Source organism: Pan troglodytes, chromosome 12 (assembly GCF_028858775.2).
Source record: "Pan troglodytes isolate AG18354 chromosome 12, NHGRI_mPanTro3-v2.0_pri, whole genome shotgun sequence".
In the NCBI taxonomy this organism is placed as follows: domain Eukaryota; kingdom Metazoa; phylum Chordata; class Mammalia; order Primates; family Hominidae; genus Pan; species Pan troglodytes.
The window spans coordinates 35,760,443-35,782,367 of NC_072410.2; the positions used below are offsets into that span (position 1 = coordinate 35,760,443).

General features: G+C 40.0%; 1 protein-coding gene across 1 annotated transcript in view; it reads left to right on the forward strand.

The window, feature by feature from the left end:
* Nucleotides 1-16,287, forward strand: part of LOC107971323 (RANBP2-like and GRIP domain-containing protein 1) — a 59,010-nt gene extending 42,723 nt beyond the window's left edge. The window contains 3 exon segments of the mRNA XM_054677997.2: nt 2,342-2,481; nt 5,044-5,239; nt 13,057-16,287. Of these exon segments, the coding sequence (XP_054533972.1) occupies nt 2,342-2,481; nt 5,044-5,239; nt 13,057-13,127 (407 nt within the window). The 3' untranslated portion in view covers nt 13,128-16,287.
* The last annotated feature ends 5,638 nt before the right edge of the window (nt 16,288-21,925 follow it).

Consider the following 21,925-nt stretch of genomic DNA (forward strand, 5'->3'; position numbering starts at 1 on the left):
AATCTAGTCTTTTAATTTTGGCCAGTATTTAGCAGTAGTTTGGCCCTCTACTCTAAATTAATAAAAAATAAGTAGTACTATATTATGAGCTGTGTTATCTAACAGTTTATCTTAGCTAGTAGCAATTAATTTATAGCTTCTATTAAAATGACTAACGTAGTTAAAAGTTTGATGACTACGTTTTTTTTTAATTTTTATTTTTTGAGCTGGAGTCTCACTCTGTCACCAGGCTGGAGTGCGGTGGCGTGATCTTGGCTCACTGCAACCTCCGCCTCCTGGTTTCCAGCAATTCTCTGCCTCAGACTCCCCAGCAGCTGGGATTACAGGCACCTGCCACCGTGCCTGGCTAATTTTTGTATTTTTAGTAGAGATAGGGTTTCACCATCTTGGCCAGGCTGGTCTTGAACTTGCTGACCTCGTGATCCACCCACCTTAGCCTCCCAAACTGCTAGGATTACAGATTTGAGCCACCACGCCCGGCCTTGATGGCTAAATTTTAAGAAATGTTTTAGCAATTCTTCATACACCTTTCACTTATCTTATAGTTACTTAATTCCTCTACTCTTATCATTTGATATTTTCATTTTATTGTGTATCTCTGTAAGGCCGAATCAATAGATTTTGAACAATCTCACACTTAATCTTTAAAAAAATCTAATAGGCCCAGTTTCCTCTCAACAATCTTTGAAGAACCTTCAAGAAAGGAGAAACACAGACCTCCCGCTTCTAGACATGCACACTGTAACCCGGGAAGAGGGAGAAGGCACGGAGACAACTGATACGGAGTCTGTGTCTTCCGCCAGCACATACACACAGTCTTTAGAGCAGCTGCTTAATTCTCCCGAAACTAAACTTGGTCTGTTACTCTGTCTAAATATGTTCTTCTTCTTTAATTTCACTGTCTTATTTAATTACTATTACTCTAAGGTACATATGCTTTTTTGGGCTGCTCCAATAAAATTTCTTTCAATATTCCACTACCTGTTTGTATTAGCGTTCTCTAGAGGGATAGAGCTAATTGGATGGTTGGATGGGTGGATGGGATGGATGGATGGATGCTTATTAAGTATTACCTTACACGATCACTAGGCCATCTGCAGACTGAGGAGCAACGAGAGCCAGTCCAAGTTCCAAAACTGAAGAACTAGGAGTCTGATGTTCAAGGGCAGGAAGCATCCAGCACAGGAGAAAGATGTAGGTTGGGAGGCTAGGCCAGTCTTGCCTTTTCAGGTTTTTCGGCCTGCTTTATATTCGCTGGCAGCTGATTAGATGGCACCTACCAGATTAAGGGTGGGTCTGCCTTCCCCAGCCCACTGACTCAAATGTTAATCTCCTTCAGCAACACCCTGACAGACAACACTCAGGATTAATACTTTGCATCCTTTAATCCAATCAAGTTGACACCCAGTATTAACCATCACACTGTCCAAATGGAAAAATTATTAAACAAATCTTTTTTAAAATAAAATGCTAGCTCTTGCCCTAGGCTTGAACCATAAATAAGTGGTGGGAAGTTTATAGTCACAAATAGGTGGTGGGTATTAGAAAGCAGGATAAACTGTCCTCTCACCCTTCCAAGAAACTGACAGTTTCAGTTTATTCCTCTTGATGAAGTAATGCTAAATTTTTGTAGTGATGTTTTGGTATATTTTATTACCTGTAATTAATATTACTGTACAAAATTTAGGGGGAATCTGTCATCTTCCTGAAACTTCAGAATCACCTGGAGTAAGGGTCATTTGTATTCATGGTCACTGACCACGTGGGGTAGAAACTGCAAGTCATGGTTCCTTCAGGCAAAGTTAATAGTGGTGACATGGAGGCATCATGATAGAGCAGCAGACTCCAGAAGCCAATTTGACTTTGTGATTTCTGAAAAAATTACCTGTCAACTGTGAGCCTGTTTCATCATCTGTAAAGTTTGAATAATGATACCTACCCCGCTTGATAGAAGATTCTTATGAGGGAACATGATATGTGACCAGTAAATGTTAATGCTTTCCTTATACGTGAAATGACATAAAATCTTGGAATATTAATAGATGGGAAGAAGATGTGTAATAAAACTGTCTATAAACACAATTCTGACAAATTTCAGAACTGGGACTCATAGGGCTTGTATTCAGTTAGATTACATGCTTTACAACAGAGATACTGTTTTATTTGTGTCACCTACAACATATAATCTGTTGATTGAGGTATGCTGAATAGATGAATGGCAAAGAAAGCAGACCTATAAAATATCACATAGTAAGATATTTATATTTAGATTTTTCTTATTTAGAATCTTCATCTGTAATGTATGATTTTGAAAATTAATTCTTGGAACAACATGTTGCAGTGCCTCCATTATGGCATGCTGAATTTACCAAAGAAGAATTGGTTCAGAAGCTCAGTTCCGCCACAAAAAGTGCAGATCACTTAAACGGCCTGCTTCGGGAAACAGAGGCAACCAATGCAGTCCTTATGGAGCAAATTAAGGTGAGATCAGAAAACCTGGCCACTGTGAAAACCGCCAGTGTGGTTTTCTGGACCCTCCATACACATGCACCCAAGTTTACAAATTCACATTGCAGATGCATCTATAACATCTTGATCTTTATATTAGATTCCTGATGGTGAGAAATATTGCCTTTTTTTTTTTTTTGAGACAATCTTGCTCTGTCACCCAGGCTGGAGTGCAGTGGCACGATCTCGGCTCACTGCAAGCTCCACCTCCCAGGTTCACGCCATTCTCCTGCCTCAGCCTCCCGAGTAGCTGGGACTACAGGTGCCCGCCAACATGCCTGGCTAATTTCTTTGTATTTTTAGTAGAGACAGGGTTTACCATGTTAGCCAGGATGGTCTCAATCTCCTGACCTCGTGATCCACCTGCCTTGGCCTCCCAAAGTGCTGGGATTACAGGCGTGAGCCACCGCATCCAGCCAAAATACTTCTTTTACACCTATTTAAAGATTATTTATTAATTCCTGCTTTTTCTAAGAAACCGTAATAGATTTAGAAACTAGAGAGATGTTCACAAATCATTGTTCACATATGCTTAAATAAAAAATGGGTGTGAGTCTTTGAATTCTAAAGATAACCAGTGAATTTAAATTATTCAACTGATATTTATAGTACTGAACTACTAAACAGTTTTCAGGTGGAGATGGCAAAGTGGCATGGGAAGTTTTTCCTGTTTAAAGTAGACACCAGAAACATCTAGGAATGTTGCAGAACAGTTGAGGATTACTCAAATGAGGTATTTCCACCCTGGCTCACTGATAAATCACCCCTCAGAATATAGTCATACTGCTCATTGAGGAGTTCTTATGACCCAGGCCCTGGGCTCTACATACATTATTTAATTTCATCACTGGTTGAGAGAAAAATTGAAGCTGGTAAATGGTGGAACAAAATTCAAACTCATAGCTGTCTGAAAAGTACATGCTTTTCCCCTGTACTTTGCTGCTCCTAATAGATCTGTCCTGCCACTGTGCAAGGCCACTAGCTATCCTTGTCAGATTATTTTAAAGCCGAATTCAGTTATTTTCAGTAAATTGTATATATCATGACATGCCACCATTAAATACTTCAGTATGCATCTCTATAAAATAACATTTTCCCACTAATAAAAACATTATCATAGCTAACAAATCACTAACTAGCCCAGTAAACCTAAATGACTTATTTAAATGTTATATTTTCTTTTTTTTTTTTTTTTGAGATAGTCTCGCTCTGTCACCAGGTTTGGAGTGCAGTGGTGCAATCTCAGCTCACTGCAATCTCCGCCTCCCAGGTTCAAGCGATTCCCCTGCCTCAGCCTCCCGAGTAGCTGGGACTGCAGGCACGCACCACCATGCCTGGCTAATTTTTTTTATTTTACTAGAGACACGGTTTCACTATGTTGGCCAGGACGGTCTGAATTTCCTGACCTCGTGATCTGCCTGCCTCAGCCTCCCAAAGTGTTGGGATTACAGGCATGAGCCACCACGCCTGGCCAAATGTTATATTTTCATAAATTTATACTCTCTTCATGATTTCTTCGTCTTCTTTATTGTCACTTTTTTAAATGGTCCTAGGTTTGAGGACAAAGTTCGCTAACTTTCTTGCCTAACGTAAAATGAAAATATACTAAAAGCTATGGCTTGGTTTCAACCTGGAAATCTTCCTCAAAGACTTGAACATGATATTACCTTTTTTATATCATTCTTTGCCTCATTTCTCTGATAGTGTTTCACATTGTCTTATATTCCTGAATTTTTACTGTGTCTGAACTTTTGTTTTGATTAAGTGCCGTTCACTGTGGACATCTTAACTGCCTGGGACTTTAGGAACAGCGTAGGGGCAGGGGGTTAGTGGAGGCTACCGATGTTCCCCTCAGCCCATTTTCAGAGCCCCATGCCATACTGGCTTAGTTTCTATCAAAAGTAGAAGGCAGAGGGAACATCTTGGTACCAACCCATGGCTCCAGTTAGTTGCTCCTCATGGAGATGTTCCATCAGTTCCCCAGCTTTCAACTCCATTTCCATGATACCCTGTGCTTCTGAGACAAGAACTCCAGTATTTACACAGGATGCATCCTCTCCTCTTGTCAGTGATACTTGGTAAGCTGCTGGACTGACTCATTTCCACCTCTTCATCTGTTTCTCATGAGAATTTCTTGATGTTGTCTCATCTACGTTTTCTCCTCTTGTATTAGCTTGTTGCTTTTCTACTTCACCCCTCTTCCTTCCAACCCCAAATAGCTTAGGACAATGGAGTCATATAGCCCAACACTTGGTTCATATGCAGCAATCCGCTTTCTAGGCAAATGCAGCTTTGAAACTATCTCATAGTTGGAGTTCCGGTTTTCATGTCAAATGGATTTTATACGGTGATGTCATAAACTCCTTTGAAATGCTTCACATGCAGCTGCTGTAGTTAACTGAATTCCTTCCTTTATTGCCATATGGAGGGAAGGGGGAAATTTGGGGGGAAGAGAAGAAAATTACATGAGTTCAGTCTGCCATATTTAATCAGAAGCTCCTACAGCCCATTTTTAACTCATTTCTCTAACACCAGCTTCTCAAAAGTGAAATAAGAAGATTGGAAAGGAATCAAGAGGAGTCTGCAGCTAACGTGGAACACTTGAAGAACGTCTTGCTGCAGTTCATTTTCTTGAAGCCAGGTAGTGAAAGAGAGAGCCTTCTTCCTGTTATAAATATGATGTTGCAGCTCAGCCCTGAAGAAAAGGGAAAACTTGCTGCGGTTGCTCAAGGTGGGTAAAAGGAGAGTCTCAGAACTTCTGACTTCTAACTTAAACTAAACAGCCTGGTGGTTGAGAAGTTGTCTGTATGTGTAACTTTTCAATTTTGCTCATTTGAATTGGGTCTGTCATATGAGTAGGCCGTGACTAGATTTGAAAAGCTGACTTTTTAACATCTTGAGGCAACTGTATACATTTATATAATTTTAACGTTCAGCAAAATACAATAAGTGCTTAGCTTGATCTTCTAGCTCTTTGAAAATTGGATTTTTATCCTGGTGTTGAGTTCTGGTGTTCAGCTGAACGTGGTTTTGTTTTAAATTCTACTTTTTAAAAAACATTTATTAGCTTGTTCCTTTTCTACTTCACCCCTCTTCCTTCCTCCAACCCCAAATAGCCTAAGACAATGGAGTCATATAGCCCAACACTTGGTCTATATACAGCAGTCCACTTTCTAGGCAAATGCAGTTTTAAAACTGTGCCATAGGCCAGGCACCGGTGGTTCATGCCTATAATCCCACCACTTTGGGAGGCCGAGGCAGGCGGATCACAAGATCAAGATACTGAGACCATCCTGGCCAACATGGTGAAATCTCGTCTCTACTAAAAATACAAAAATTAGCTGGACGTGGTGGCATGTGCCTGTAGTCCCAGCTACTCAGGAGGCTGAGGCAGGAGAGTCGCTTGAACTCACGAGGCGGAGGTTGCAGTGATCTGTCATGCCACTGTACTCCAGCCTGACAGCAGAGCGAGACTCCATCTCACAAAAAAAAAAAAAAAAAACTATGATGTAGTTAGAGTTGGTTTCCATGTCAGATGGATTTAATACTGTGATGTCATTAACTTCTTTGAAATGCTTCATATACAACTGCTATAGTTAACTGAATTCAAGCTGCATCTTAAGAATTATGGTTTCGTTTTTGTTTTAGTTTTAAATTACTTTTATTTTTGACATTTACAAGCACAAGGAAGACGCTATAATCTCTCTTGAGTTGTCACCCATTTCTAACAGTTTTCAACTCATGGACAATCTTTTGGCGTAAATAGGGGAGAGTTAGAGACTTAAATCCCACACATCATTTCTTTCCCCAGTGAATAATTCAATGTTTATTGGATTCCTCTGTCACCTATACCTAGTTTATGTTCATTTTTGCCTGTGTTATTGTGAATGTCTTTTTATAGTATCCTAAATAGGGCGCATATATTGCATTTGGTTGATGTTCCTTAAGCTTTATTTTGTTGTTGTGTTTTTGTTTGTTTGAGACGTAGTGTTGCTCTGTCACCCTGGCTGGAGTGCAGTGGTCCGATCATGGCTCACTGCAACCTCCGCCTCCCGGATTCAAGCGATTCTCCTGCATCAGCCTCCCAAGTAGCTGGGACTACAGATGCACGCCAGCTAATTTTTCTATTTTTAGTAGAGACGAGGTTTCACCATGTTGGCCAGGATGGTCTCAATCTCCTGACCTTGTGATCTGCCCGCCTTGGCCTCCCAAAGTGCTGGGATTACAGGTGTGAGCCACCACGCCCGGCCATTTTGTTGTTTTTTTATCTATAACAGTTATATATATAAATATATTTTTAATGTGCCACTTATTAATTGAAGAAAGTGGTCATTTATGCTATAGCAGTCCTATATTTGGGTTTTAATCATTACAGGGTAACACTGAGCTTGTTCCAATTGCCTATAAATAGGAAGATCCAGGTGCAATTGGGTGGGATGGTGGACAAAAATACATCATAGATGGTATTGTGTGCTTTCTAAGACATCAGGAGGCCCAGAATGTCCAGACATCTTACTTTTGACTGATTGACCTTATCTAGTTGGTGCTCTTTAACATGTTCCCCATCCCCTGTAAATCCTAATAACTAAACTGATAAGAGTCATCCTCAAAATTGAGCAGGCATCTGAATCATCTGGTATACTTACTAAAATTCCAATTGCTGGTCCCCAATTTCTGACCCAAGATTCTGCATTTTTAGCAATTTGTTGCTGATACTTCTGGTCTGGGGCCCATACCTTGAGAACCCCTGGTCTAGAGGCCTGAAAAGATTCAGGCTTAATTTTTTTTTACAGACATACTTCATAAGTAGTATTGATAGTTTCTTTGAATCTGGTTTTTAATAATCTTTCTAATGATGAAGGAGGAATGTTCTCAATACTGACAGTAATCTCAGTTCTTCAAACTATAGGATAGGTTTCTATAGCCACAATAGTATTTTTGTCACAAGGGCCCAAATAAGAATACATCATGTATATTTTTAGTAGTTATTCAAATTACAAATTCACTGTCTTTAATTTATTCTAACAAAAGTAAACCTAATTTTATAGTTATAAAAAAGAAGAAATCTACTTCTAGTCACCTAAGAGTAAAACTGCCCCTATAAAAAACAAGACAGAAATCTCAAAATTATAACTAATTTTATAGTTATAAAATTAACCAGGACTTTAAGAACGTTTGCATTTTAAAATTAAAGTTTTCAATAGTTTTGAATACAACAATGATATTATCTCAAAATACTCAACATGTCTAACAGCCCTCTTTTAAAAGCTCAGCATGTTCAATGTAGATGTTGCTAACATCCAGGTGGCTCCTATAAGTTAAGGGTCCATTGATTTAGAAGTTCTAAAAGAGACTAACCTAAGGGATACCAATAACAGATATTTTTAAAGAATTTCATAGAGGAGATACACATTAGAAACCCAGAACTCTAAGATGTGCATTTGCTAAGTCCTGTAAACAGACAGGAAAACACATTTACATTAGTTTGCCCTTTAAAGATTATTTCCTACTTGTCTCTTATCAATGTGAGTACATAAAAGAGACCTTATTACAATTAAAAACAATGATGGTTTAGCAGCAGATTTAGATACCTTACATTCTCTCTTTAAGAGAGAGAATGTAAGGCCTGGTGCGGTGGCTCACACCTGTAATCCAGCACTTTGGCAGGCCGAGGAGGGTAGATCACCTGAGGTCAGGAGTTCGAGACCAGCCTGGCCAACATGGTGAAACCCCGTCTCTACTCAGAATACAAACATTAGCTGGGCGTGGTGGCGCATGCCTGTAATCCCAGCTACTTGGGAGGCTGAGGTAGGAGAACTGCTTGAACCCAGGAGGCAGAGGTTGCAGTGAGCCGAGATGGTGCCATTGCACTCCAGCCTGAGCAATAAGAGCAAAACTCTTATCTCAAAATAAAAATAAAAATAAAAATAAACTACAAGATAGTTCAAAAGAAATTACACAGAATTCAGCATGGGAGAAACAAAAAACAACAGTGGGAAAAGACATCAAACATGTTTTTACTAATCGAAGTTCTAAAAGGAGAGTAGAATACAGCACAGATAATATATGAAGAGAATGGCTGGAAATCTTTCAGAACTGTTGAAGGATATCTATCCACAGATTCAAAAACCCAATAAAATCTCAAGCAGTATTTAAAAAAAAGAAGAAATCTACTTCTAGTCACATAAGAGTAAAACTGCCCCTAAAAAAGACAGAGAGAAATCTCAAAAGCAGCCAGAGAAAGAAGACACATTGCCTACAATAGACTTCTCAACAGCATTGGTGTAATACTATCTCATGTACTAAAAGAAATAACTGCCAACCTTTTATATTTTCCAAGATCTCTTCTGGAAAACAAAAACTTTAAGAATCTGCCTTCACTGAAAATTCTTAATGATGTACTTCAAGCAAAAAGAAAATTTCCTAGGTAAAAGGTCTAAGATGCCAGAAAGAAAGACATGCAAAGGAAACTTACCACCATATTACAGATATGGACTGTCAGTCTGACTGGTCACACTAGGGGCATTTTGTTACCAAGGCCTTGAAAATAATAACCAACACTGCATACATGAGGGATGCCAGAAGAAAGGTCTGAGAGCTACTCTTCCTGGCACTGAAGGAAACAGGGCCCATCAGAGCAAACAAGTACTTTTTGCCTCTCTCATCTCCTTGGAAGCAAATGTTTATAATCTCTGGTTTTGTGTAAAGTTTATAACAGTATTTTTCATTCAGGTTGCCACCTATTAGTGGATGGTGAAATTAATTTGGTGGATCACATTCAGAATATTTTTTTTAAAATCAAAAGAATACAAGCTGGGCTCAGTGACTCACACCTGTAAGCCCAACAGTTTGGGAAGACCAGGCAGGAGGATTGCTTGAGAACAGGAGTTCAGAATCAGCCTGGGCAACATGGCGAGACCCTATGTCTACAAAAATTTTAAAATATGCCAGATCTGGTGGCATGTGCCCATAGTCCTAGCTACTCGGGAGGCTAAGGCAGCACGATTGTTTGTTATAAGGAGTTCGAGGCTGCAGTCAAACTTCTGGTCGAAATCCTGGTCACGCCACTGTATTTCTGCCTGGGCAACAGAGTAAAACCCCATCTTAAAAAAAAAATTAAGAAATAAAAATAATATGTGAAACATTAGAATATGTTGAATCTGGTAAGGATAAGCAATTATTTCTTGAAACTCTACATATATACATGAGTGTTGGTAAATACCTGACTGTATCATCAGCTCTAGATATAAAATATTTATGATGTTGGCTGTGAGTTAATGAGGAATAGTTTTCCTTTCTGTGGGTTTGGGTGTATTTGGGAAACATTAGCTTAGGGGGTAAAGTAGGTTACCCAACTCTGAAAAGCAGCATCAAAATCTTTATAATAAACACATATTAGGGGCCCAACTTAAATTTCAAGCAGATGTCATGAGCTGCTCAGAGTAGCGTGTTACAACTCTGCGTTATAAGGTAAAATGACTTAGAGTGTAGCAGTAGTCCCCAAACAATGTCAAATAGACAGTGGTAAGTATAGATTGCTCTTCTCTTTGCATCACAAATGTTAATTCACCCTGCCCCCACACGCATTAAAACTCAGCATATTTCACAAATTGAGTGTTTCATTTCTATTTGAGATAGACTTATGGTAAGTCAGCTTTGCTCCCCAAATAAGTTAGCCATATAGTACTTCTATATGCAAAATTTGAATCTCAATTTTACTACTCAAGCCAGAAGTAAAAGTCATTTTTCTATATCTTCTTTGCTCCCAGACTGGGTTACAGTTTACAGATCTGAATGTTGTCACTTGTACACCATACATACACAGAGGTCTAAAACTCTCTACAAGTAAATAAAGAAAAAAAGCCCAGCAACCCAATAGGGAAATAGGCCACACCTGTTATAGGCTTTTTGATCATCTCCAGACTGGCAGGAAGAGAGTGCATACTCACACTGTAAGTGCCTGATTTGATTTGCAGAGGATATAGAACCTTATCAGAAAACAGCCTTCCAAGGCAAGAGCAAATGCACCCTATCTAAGCACAGCTTTTCTCCAATTCTTATTTACCTAAGGAGATGAATAGCTGCCAGGAACATTGTTTGCACAAGGGCAGGAGCCTGCCAGATCTGAGAACACAGCAAAATTTTTATTTTGTCAAAAATCTTATATTCAGCCTACACCATTCATTTCAGGTGAACATACAACAGTCTGCATTTCAGTTTAGGGAAATGTTTACAGTCGTCTGGTTCTCTTTATTCTTGGGAACAAGGTTACCTCACTTGGAACACATAACAAGTGCCAAGTTGTCCATCCCTAAGCAATATCGCTTCCTCCTACTTTCTAGAAGTTCTTCAGATTGTGGAAGACAGACTTTTCAGAATTCTTTGCCCTCATTCCCTCCTCCAGAAATGCATGCCTTTGTATAATCTCTTCCCCTTGAGAGCCAGTAGGCTAACCTAATGAGTTATTTTTAACCAGTAGAATACAGCAAAAATGATAGATTACAAGAGATTGTGGCTTCTATCTTGCTAGCGGACTCTCTCTGTCTTCTCTGCTTGCACACTTTGTTGAAGCAAGCTACCATCCCAGAGGCAAGGAACACAGGCCATCAGTTTAGCAGCCTTGAGGAACTAAATTCTTCCAACTACCACATAAGTTTGGAAGTAGATTCTTCTCCAGTCCAGCCTTCAGATGAGACCCCAGCCATGCCAACATCTTGATTGCAGCCCTGTGAGAGACCTTGAAATAGAACCATTTCTGATCTCCTGACCCGCAGAAACTGTGAAATAAATATGTGTTAAGGTACTAAGTTTGTAGTAATTTGTTACGCAGCAGATTGTAAATAACATGCAGATAAAACCAGACAGAACAGAAAAATAAAATGGCTTTAACTCTAGAAAGTTTCCCCATGTAAAATTTTGAAAATGCTACTCTGCCTAAGGTCAAACTGTCATACATATATACGTATGAAAACACAGAAAGGTGTCTGGAAGGGTAATACCAAATTAAATCTTTATCCAAGAGGAATGAAAACCAGTATTCACACAAAACCTATGCACAAACCTTGTGAATATATTAAAAACCAGTGACTTATGCACTTTAAAAAGGTGAATTATGTGGTATATGAATTATATCTCCAAAACATTTAATTAAAAACCTGTACACAATTATTCATAGAAACTTTCTTTAAAATTGCTAAAAACGAGGAAGATCTCAGTTATCCTTCAACTGGCAAATGAATAAACAAACTGGTACAGCCATGCAATTGAATACTGCTCAGCAATAAAAAAGAATGCACTGCCAGTACAGCAACATGGATAATTCTCAAATGCATTATGTCAGTTGACAGAGGTCAGACTCAAAATACTGTGTACAGTGTGATTCTACTTATATGACACTCTGAAAAAAGCAGAACTATAAAGACAGAAAACAGGTTAGTGGTTGCCAAGGAGTGGGAGAAGCAGCCAGGGAGAACTTTGAGGAGGTGAAAATGTGCCAGGCCTTGGTCGGTGGTGGTACATAACTGCATTTGTCAAGACTCAGTGCTACACGCTGAAAAGGGCAGGTTTTACTATAAGTAAGTTGTACCTCAATAAACATGATTTTTAAATGATTAAAACTTTGGTTTTTGTTTGTTTTGGTTCAGTTTTAAGGTTTACCATAAATCTATTGGTTTTAGATTCTAAGTTGTATATAAGCTTCTGTTTTAAAAGAATTTTTTTTAAAATCCTCTTATCATCAACAATATTTAGTTGTGCTGGAAATTTTATTTTGGAATTGTTTAATAGAGAAAGACAATAAATGTTCAAGAACAGACATTGATTCATAACATCAAAGTATATGGTGAGAAGATGGTATTTCAGAATAGAGGAAGAATTTCTTATGTGCTGGTAAGATTGTTTGTAGATAATCATTTCTGCATAATTCTCATAGCTGGATTGCTTTAATAAAGCCATTTAAAGGTTAAGTTCTAGATTGCTTCATGTTGCTTATCAATGTTTTAAAGCTAAAATAGAAAATTAGCTGTTAAGTTGGCTCAACCGGAAATTCAGTATATCCTTTAAAAAGAGAAATTTAGTAAGCAATGTATCTAAAGAATGACATATGGTTGGGTACAGTGGCTCGTGACTGTAATCCCAACACTGTGAGGCTGAAGTGGGAGGATCACTTGAGCCCAGGAATTTGAGACCAGCCTGGAAAACAGTGAGACCTGCATCTCTACAAAAAAATAAAAAATTACCCAGGCATGGTGGTACACACCTTGTGGTCCCAGTTGCTTGGGAGGCTGAGGTGGGAGAATCACTTGAGCCTGGGAGATCAAGGCTGCATTGAAGTCTCATCACACCACTGCACTCGAGCCTGGGTGACAGAGAAAGACCCTGTCTCAAAAAAAAAAAAAAAAAGAACCCCCCCCCCCACCAAAAAAGGCATGTGATCAGTAAAAAAGACATTATTTGCTTATATTGTAGAGTGGTTCTAAAATATAGATTTTACATTGAGAAATTTTAATACTCTCTTTTTTTTCTTTTTTTTTGTTTTACTTTCCAAAGGTGAGGAAGAAAATGCTTCCCATTCTTCTGGATGGGCATCCTATCTTCGTAGTTGGTTTGGACTTCGATAGGTTGATGGAAGGAATATTTTTATTAACCAAATAGAATCTATTTACAAAAATGGTTCATGTATATTACCATCATTCTTTTGTCAAAAAGTGTGTATATATGTTTGCATTTACATATATTTGTACATCTATATGACAGATGTATTTTAAAAGTTTCAACTTGAAGTAAAAGTACAACAGCTTGAAGTGTTGATACCAGGCCACAGCCCTCTAACTCATATGATCTCCCATGCATGCTGCCAGAATAAAACCACCAGGAATGAATTCCCTCCCCACTTCTCTGGAACCTCAGGACCCGCCCATTTCTCGGCAGTACTGTGAATTTTGAAGTTAAACTAAATTTTGGTACCATACCAACTGGAATTTAGGCTTTAAAAATAATGTTTCAAGGCCAGGTGTGGTGATTCATGCCTGAAATCCCACTACTTTGGGAGGCTGAGGCTGGAGAATCGCTTGAGGCTAGTGAGCTGTGATTGTACCACTGCACTCCAGCTCGGGGAACAGAGCGAGACCTTGTCTCTAAAAATAATAATAGTAATAAAAATAACGTTTTATGACTATTTATTGCAAGGTCAGATTTACAGATTGTTATAAATTGTTGAGAAATTTTTGTGATTAGAATATGAAGGAAAAAGCTTTATTGGTAAAAGTGACATGTTAAGGGGCTATGAAGTAAATATGCTGCAGTTAATTATGCTAAGTTAAAATACAGTTTAGTTATTTGCTTTAAAATAAACTCTTCTTTTTCTTTAAAGTATACTACCTCAAAACTCATTATGTTGTCAGAGCCCTAGAGCTGGCTAGTGTAACACTGACTATGAATAGGTGGGCCCACCACTTGAGTTGAGGTGATTTCATGGTGTCTTTCCAGGCTCTTGATAGGGTGTCACTGCATGCAAGCCATGAATCTGTTTTGAGAATCCTCTCCATTTTCCCAAATAAAAACCTATCCAAACAGTGACTATATCACTCAGCATTGGATCTAAATATAAAACTGGTGCTTTCAGTGTTTTTGGCAGATAGTGTTCCATAAGCTTTCCATCAGAAGGGATTTTAGACACCTTAGAGGTCCGTGCTACATCTTCACAGTTCCTCCGAATAACCTTAGGTGGTAGTGTTACTTGCCTTTGACACCTCTGCATATGTTTTAATGACTAGATCCAAACTGTGTTGTTCTTAAATCAAAAATTGGATAATTTTTAATATTTATGTATTAATCACACAGTATGCTCTCTGAAGTTCTCTTAAGCCTTCAGTTTATACTCTTAATTTTCTTTCTGAGCTGGGGAACTGACTTTGCATTTTGGTTACACAGAACATTGGTTTCCAATTTAGTTTAACTGAAATTTACTGCTGATATGTTGAGTTTGTTCTTTAAAAAATATCTCATATATCTCATCTTTCCTTCTTAGAAGAACAGACCTAACTAGCGAATGTATGAATGAAAATGCATCTATTTCAGAGCCGACATGAAGAGTTTAGTTTTTTTACTTTATAAACTGTGAATATGAGTATGCCAGCTGCATACGATGTAACTAATCATATTTAAATATGTTTCACTTTGACTTTAGACCTTCTGAAGTCTGTATAAACTTGTTTTGAAATATAGTCTCCACTTACGAATGTTATAACAAAATACTTTTTTGCATGATAAAAAATTACTTTGATTACAAAAGGCATATTCTTTCATGGTTTCTGCAATGAGAGGAAGTGTAATGATTATTTTAATATTTCTATTAAATATGTTTAACTGTATATTTTTATGGCTGCTCTTTTATGTTACCCACTGTCTCTTTGGGGTTGTTAATTGGTTTCTGAAAGGGAACTTCAAACTCCTTTACTACTGGCCTTCCATGGTTTGTCCCTATTAGGTTGTTGAGAGAACGTCGACCAACTCTTTGATACCCACCAGCTAGACCGTAGTACCTGCCATGTCTGACGCCCTGCATCCAGCTAAAACCAGAAACAGCGCTGGGCCTCCCTGTGGACAAGACATTGATTTGACCAGAAGCAGATGTCTGGCTAAGGCTGCCAACCAAAGGGTGGCCTTAGATGAAGGGCTTTGTTCAGTTAGGGGAAGAGGTCATTAATTTTTTTTTTTTTTTTTTTTTTTTTTTTGAGACAGAGTCTTGCTCTGTCGCCCAGGCGTGAGTGCAATGGCACGATCTCGGCTCACTGCAAGCTCTGCCTCCCAGGTTCACGCCATTCTCCTGCCTCAGCCTCCTAAGTAGCTGGGACTACAGGTGCCCGCCACCATGCCCGGCTAATTTTTTGTATTTTTAGTAGAGACGGGGTTTCACCGTGTTAGCCTGGATGGTCTCGATCTCCTGGAGGTAATTAATTTCTTTGGATGTTTGGACTAGGAGATGGGGAGAGACAGAGCAGAAAGAGAAACACAGATGCCACAAGGAGGAGGAACAGAGCTAACCCTGGATAGGACTGGACACAGCAGCCAGACCAAGAGAGGCATCTCGTGAGAAGCAGCTCTTCAGCCCTGGGCCTGGTGCACACATCACTCCTTGGTTTCTAAGAACCAAATTTGGCCCAGCACAGTGGCTCATGCCTGTAATCCCAGCACCTTGGGAGGCCAAAGCAGGTAGATCATGAGGTCAAGAGATCAAGACCATCCTGGCCAACATGGTGAAACCCAGTCTCTACTAAAAACACACAAAAAATCAGCTGGGCATGGTGGCGTGCACCTGTAGTCCTAGCTACTTGGGAGGCTGAGGCAGGAGAATCACTTGAACCCAGGTGGCAGAGTCCAGTGAGCTGAGATCACACTACTGCACTCCAGCCTGGTGACAGAGTGAGACTCCGTCAAAAAAATAAAGCCAAATTCATACAGTCCCTGAGGAGTGGGAACTGATGCACATCTCTTGTATACAATAAGCTATGCTTGTGCTCTGAACAGTGTAAGATTGAGAATTGTATTCCTTTAAAGAAAGTTTGGCAGAACTGTAACTGAATTACTAACAAGGCACTGAGAAGGCATACCGTACTTTGTATTCTTTTTAAAGTCCCTGTTAGGTGGTGATGTAGCTGGAAGTGTATAGTATTGAGGATGTAAAGTTTCCCCTAAAAAATTTTTGGTATTTGGCGAATGGCATAACACATCAAAAAATTGGTTGTATCATATGATTAAATTGCAATGTGATGATTTCAACTTGGTGGAAGACTTCTATTTTGTCTTGGTATGTGAAAATCCCCTTTGCTTCAAACTTAATACACACCAAGGAAAACAACCTGATACCATTTTGCAAGTGTCTTTGAGCTAATGGTTTTTCATGGGTATTAAAAAGCATTGGGTTATTTATGTATAATTATGTAGAAAGAAATTATTTGTTCCATTCAAGATACGGTTACACGAAAAGGCATCTAGTTGTGACCTTCAAATTATTACTTATATACCTATAGAAAATTCCTATAAATAGGCTGGGTGCGATGGCCCACACCTGTAATCCCGGCACTTAGGGAGGCCAGGGTGGGCAGATCACCTGAGGTTAGGAGTCCAAGACCAGCCTGGCCAATATGGTGAAAACTTGTCATTACAAAAAATACAAAAATTAGCCAGGCATGTTGGCCCATGCCTGTAGTCCCAGCTACTCAGCAGGCTGAGGTAGGAGAATCGCTTGAACTCGGGAGGGGAGGCTGCAGTGAGCCAAGATCACACACCACTGCACTCCAGCCTGGGCAACAAAGTGAGACCCCCATCTCAAATAAGGAAAGAAAATTCCTATGAAGAAACACTATACCTCTGAGTTTCAATAATAGAGATGATTAACCCAGTTTCCCTGCAAGGATGTGCTCACTGTGAACAGATGTAGTGGTTACCACTCCAGATGTCTGCCTAGCATTTGAGACAACAGTCCCTGTCACCCCTGCCTCTCTCTGGGAACTTCTGCCCCACCACCATACAGAGGGGCAGTAGGCCCAGCCATAATCAACTGAAACAGACACAGAGTTATGACCTGAGCCTAGGCAATTAGGTTTTCTCAGGAATATGGATCTGGGACTAAAGAACTCAGCATCTTCCTGTGACTGGAATTGTAGCATGTAAGTACAGAAGCTTTGGAGTGCCCAGAAAGAGCAGAGAAAGCCAGCCAAGAGAGTGCCAGGTTTAAGTTGACAGAAGAGGTCAACAAAATCATGAAGTGAGTGTTCTGGGGACCTGAGAGTCAAGGGACTGGATTCTGTACAATGTCTCCGCATCATCATAGTAAACTTCCTACACATGCTTTGAAAGTAAATATCAGATAATTTGGAGCACAGTATAATGGTAAAGTATAAACTGTGAACTTACACAAGGACACCACAATTTCCGCCTCACTGACGAATAACTTGGGGCATGTTCTTGACTGCTCTGAGCCCCCATTTCTTTATCTGTAAAAAGGAAATAAATTACATAGTTGTGAGTTATTGGATGACATAATAAAACCCAGCACAGAGGGCTGGATGCAGTGGCTCACACCTGTAATCCCAGCACTTTGGGAGGCCAAGGTGGGTGTATCACAAGGTCAGGAGATCGGGACCATCCTGGCTAACACGGTGAAACCCCGTCTCTACTAAAAATACAAAAAATCAGCCAGGCATGGTGGCGGGTGCCTGTAGTCCCAGCTACTTGGGAGGCTGAGGCGGAAGAGCAGAAGAATGGCGTGAACCCAGGAGGCGGAGCTTGCAGTGAGCCGAGACTGCGCCACTGCACTCCAGCCTGGGCGACAGAGCAAGACCCCATCTCAAGAAAAAAAAAAAAAAAAAACCAGCACAGAGTAGGCATGCCAGCATTCTCTCACTTCTCAGCCTGCAAAAAGATTTACAAATTTACCTCATTTTCTTCTGTTCCTTGTTCTGACCTCAGTGCATGACCCATAGCACCAAGTATTACTGTCGTTTATGAGTGAACAATTGTGTTAATAAGGAAATAAATTGAATGTTTTCCAGCATTTTGACCTTATTTTTTAAAACTTTGTACCTCCCAGAGCTGGGAAGAGATTCCAGATTTCCAGACTTAGTCCAGAGTCATGACTAATGCTGGACTTCATCTATAGCTCTTATTGAAATGTCAGAAAACATTTTTTGCCCCAAAAACTATTAACTGATAAATTTATAGCATCAAACTGCATTTTTTAAAGGAGGCTTTTTGTTTTTTCTTTTTTGAGAGAGAGAGAGAGTCTTGCTCTGTCACCCAGGCTGGAGTGCCTTGGCATAGTCTCAGTTCTCTGCAGTCTCTGCCTCCCGGTCTCAGGTGATTCTCCTGCCTCAGCCTCCCAAGTAGCTGGGACTACAGGTGTGCACCACCACATCCGGCTGATTTTTGTTTGTTTGTTTTTGGTAGAGATGAGGTTTTGCCGTGTTACCTAGGCTGATCTTGAACTCCTGGACTCAAGTGATCCACCCACCTCGGCCTCCCAAAGTGCTGAGATTTCAGGTGTGAGCCACCACACCTGGCCAAAAGAGACTTTTTTTTTTTTTTTTTTTTTGAGACGAGTGTCGCTCTGTCGCCAGGCTGGAGTACAGTGGCATGGTCTCAGCTCGCTGCAACCTCCACCTCCTGGGTTCAAGTGATTCTCCTGCCTCAGCCTCCCAAGTAGCTGGGACTACAGGCATGCGCCACCACGCCCGGCTAATTTTTTGTATTTTTAGTAGAGATGGAGTTTCACTGTGTTAGCCAGGATGGTCTCGATCTCCTGACCTCATGATCTGCCCACCTTGGCCTCCCAAAGTGCTGGGATTACAGGCGTGAGCCACCGCACCCAGCCCATGCCTGGCTAATTTTTTTTTTTTTTTTTTTTTTTTTGATTTTAGTAGAGACAAGGTTTCACCATGTTGCCCAGGCTGGTCTTGAACTCCTGAGTGCAGGCAATCCGCCCACCTCGCCCTCCCAAAGTGCTAGGATTACAGGTATTTGGTTTTTTGTTTGGTTTTCAAGCAACCTTTCTAAATTTTGCTATGCTCACTCTTTCTTCACATGTTGGTACTGGCTAGATACAGATTTTGCTTTCCTATTGGAGACTCTTTTGAGAGCTGGCTATCCCCTCTTGCTCCTTTTCTTTTTTCTCTTCCCTACTTTCAAGTTTCTTGCTCTTTTTCTTACCCCATAAGTTACCAGAAATTCATACCCCCTTGAGAGGGCTTTTTGTTTGAACTTCAGTCTTTAGTTTCATCAACTTTTCTAAGGAAATTTATCTGTTAATGAAAGTTGGCTTGCTTGACTTCAGAATATCTGTATTATTCAGTGATGTGTTTTTCTGGTTGTTTTGTTTGAGCATAGTGTAAATATCACCCATTGCATAGCTATGGCAGTGACATAAATCTAGCAGCGTAAGATCGAGAAAAGCTAGAAGTCCCACCACAGATTGTATTTCAGTGAAAGGGATTCATTTTAACTGCTTATAAAACTAAAGAAAACTTATAAACATGGAAAACAATTATTAAACCCACCATATGCTCATACTGATATTAAATGGTGTGCCAGATTCTAGAAAGAGTTACCTTTTGGTAAGGGCACTGCTTGTTAACTATGGTTGGTTGCTTTAGATGTCTAGTGTGTACACAAAAGCATGAATTTTATTCCTTATAACCAAAGTAGAAACCTACTCTGAGCAATTTGACAAAAGGTTTACATTATTTATTTTAGTGTAGTTTAAGATTACAGTAAGATGCAATTCCCAAAGAGTGAAATATAAGGCTGGACGTGGTGGATCACGCCTGTAATCCTAACACTTTGGGAGGCTGAGGCGGGTGGATCACCTGAGGTCAGGAGTTCGAGACCAGCCTGGCCAACATGACGAAACCCCGTCTCTACTAAAAATACAACAATTAGCCAGACGTGGTGGTGTGCACCTGTAATCCCAGCTACTAGGGAGGCTGAGGCAGGAGAATCACTTGAACCTGGGTGGGGGTGGAGGCTGGAGTGAGCTGAGATCATGCCATTGCACTCCAGCCTGGGCACACTCTCAAAAAAAAAAAAGTGCAATATAACTTTTCACAAAATATGGAACTGTGGTAGTCTAGAACAATGTCTCAATATACCTCCTACACTAAGTGTAATAGTAAATATCTGTATTTGGTGGCATAATATGCTCTTAGTATAAACCAAAAACACATGCTGAGCATTGGACATTGTCCAATGTTTAATTCATATGATTCATTCTGAGTTTCTGACTGAGATGATTCTTTCAGACTATGTGTATTTCTCCTGGGATCCATAAAATATGCAGCCCTAACATGATTTCATTTTTGTTTCCTTTCCTGGAAAAGGAGAAATCATTCAGATCAGCTTTCATATTGCCTTATAGACGATGACTTCAAAATAGTTTGAAAGGGACTCCTTTGTTCTAGAACTGCTCTAACACAGTAGCCACTAGCCACATGTGGCTATTGAAAGATTGAAATGTGGTTATTCCAAATCAGGATGTAAAGTAAATATAAAATACACACTAGATTTCAAAGGCTTACATGAAAAAAGTAATGTGAAATATCTCACTAGTAGTTTTTATAGTGATTACATGTTGAAATTTTAACATTGTGAACATATTAGCTTAAATAAAATATATTGTGAAAATTAATTTCATGTTTCTATTTACTTTTGATAAAAGTACTACTAGAGGCTGGGTGGCTCTAGTAGTGGTGGCTCACTCCTGTAATCCCAGCACTTTGGGAGGCTGAGGTGGGAGGATCACGAGGTCAGGAGACCGAGACCATCCTGGCTAACACGGTGAAACCCCGTCTCTACTAAAAACACAAAAAATTAGCCAGGCGTGATGGCATGTGCCTGTAGTCCCAGCTACTAGGGAGGCTGAGGCACGAGAATGGCGTGAACCCGGGAGGCGGAGCTTGCAGTGAGCTGAGATCGTGCCACTGCACTCCAGCCTGGGCTTCAGAGCGAGACTCTGTCTCAGAAGAAAAAACACTACTAGCACATTTTTAAATTATTTGTAGTGATCTCATTTGTAACACATTACATTTCAATCGTATACTGCTTTTCTAAAGAGTCACTGCTAAGCCCTGAAATTAACTCCAAATACCTCCCTGGGATACAGTGCCAAGGAAGGGGCTTCCTTGAACTTCAACCTCTAAAAGTAAGCAAGAATTGAGAAATATCTTCTGCTTTGAAAAATATTCACTCCCCAATGCTAATACATCAATTACATATTATTCGGGGCTAACTAAGCTCCTATTTTAAAATGTAAATTGAAGAAATTAGGCCAGAGTCATTCCCATCTTAGTGCCAATCATATAATCAGATAATTAGATTGCTCTTTCCCTAGAGCCTGTTTAGTTTTTTTGTTTGCTGGTTTTGTTGTTGTTGGGTTTTTTAATTTGTTTTTGTTGTTGTTGTTGTTGTTTTGAGATGGATACTCACTGTGTCACCCAGGCTAGAGTGCAGCGGCATGATCTCTGCTCAGTGCAACCTCCAACTCCTGGGTTCAAGCAATTCTCCTGCCTCAGCCTCCTGAGTAGCTGGGACTGTAGGTGCATGCCACCACGCCCGTCTAATTTTTTTGTTTTTTGGTTTTTTTGTTTGTTTTGAGACAGTCTCGCTGTTTCCCAGGCTGGAGTGCAGTGGCACGATCTCGGCTCACTGCAACTTCCACTTCCGAGGTTCAAGCGATTCTCCTGCCTCAGCCTCCCAAGTAGCTGGGACTACAGGTGCATGCCATTATGCCTGGCTAGTTTTTTGTATTTTTAGCAGAGATGGGGTTTTGCCATGTTGGCCAAACTGGTCTCAAACTTCTGGCCTCAGGTGATCCAGCTGTCTCAGATCAAAGTGCTGGCTGGGATTACAGGCATGAGCCACCACT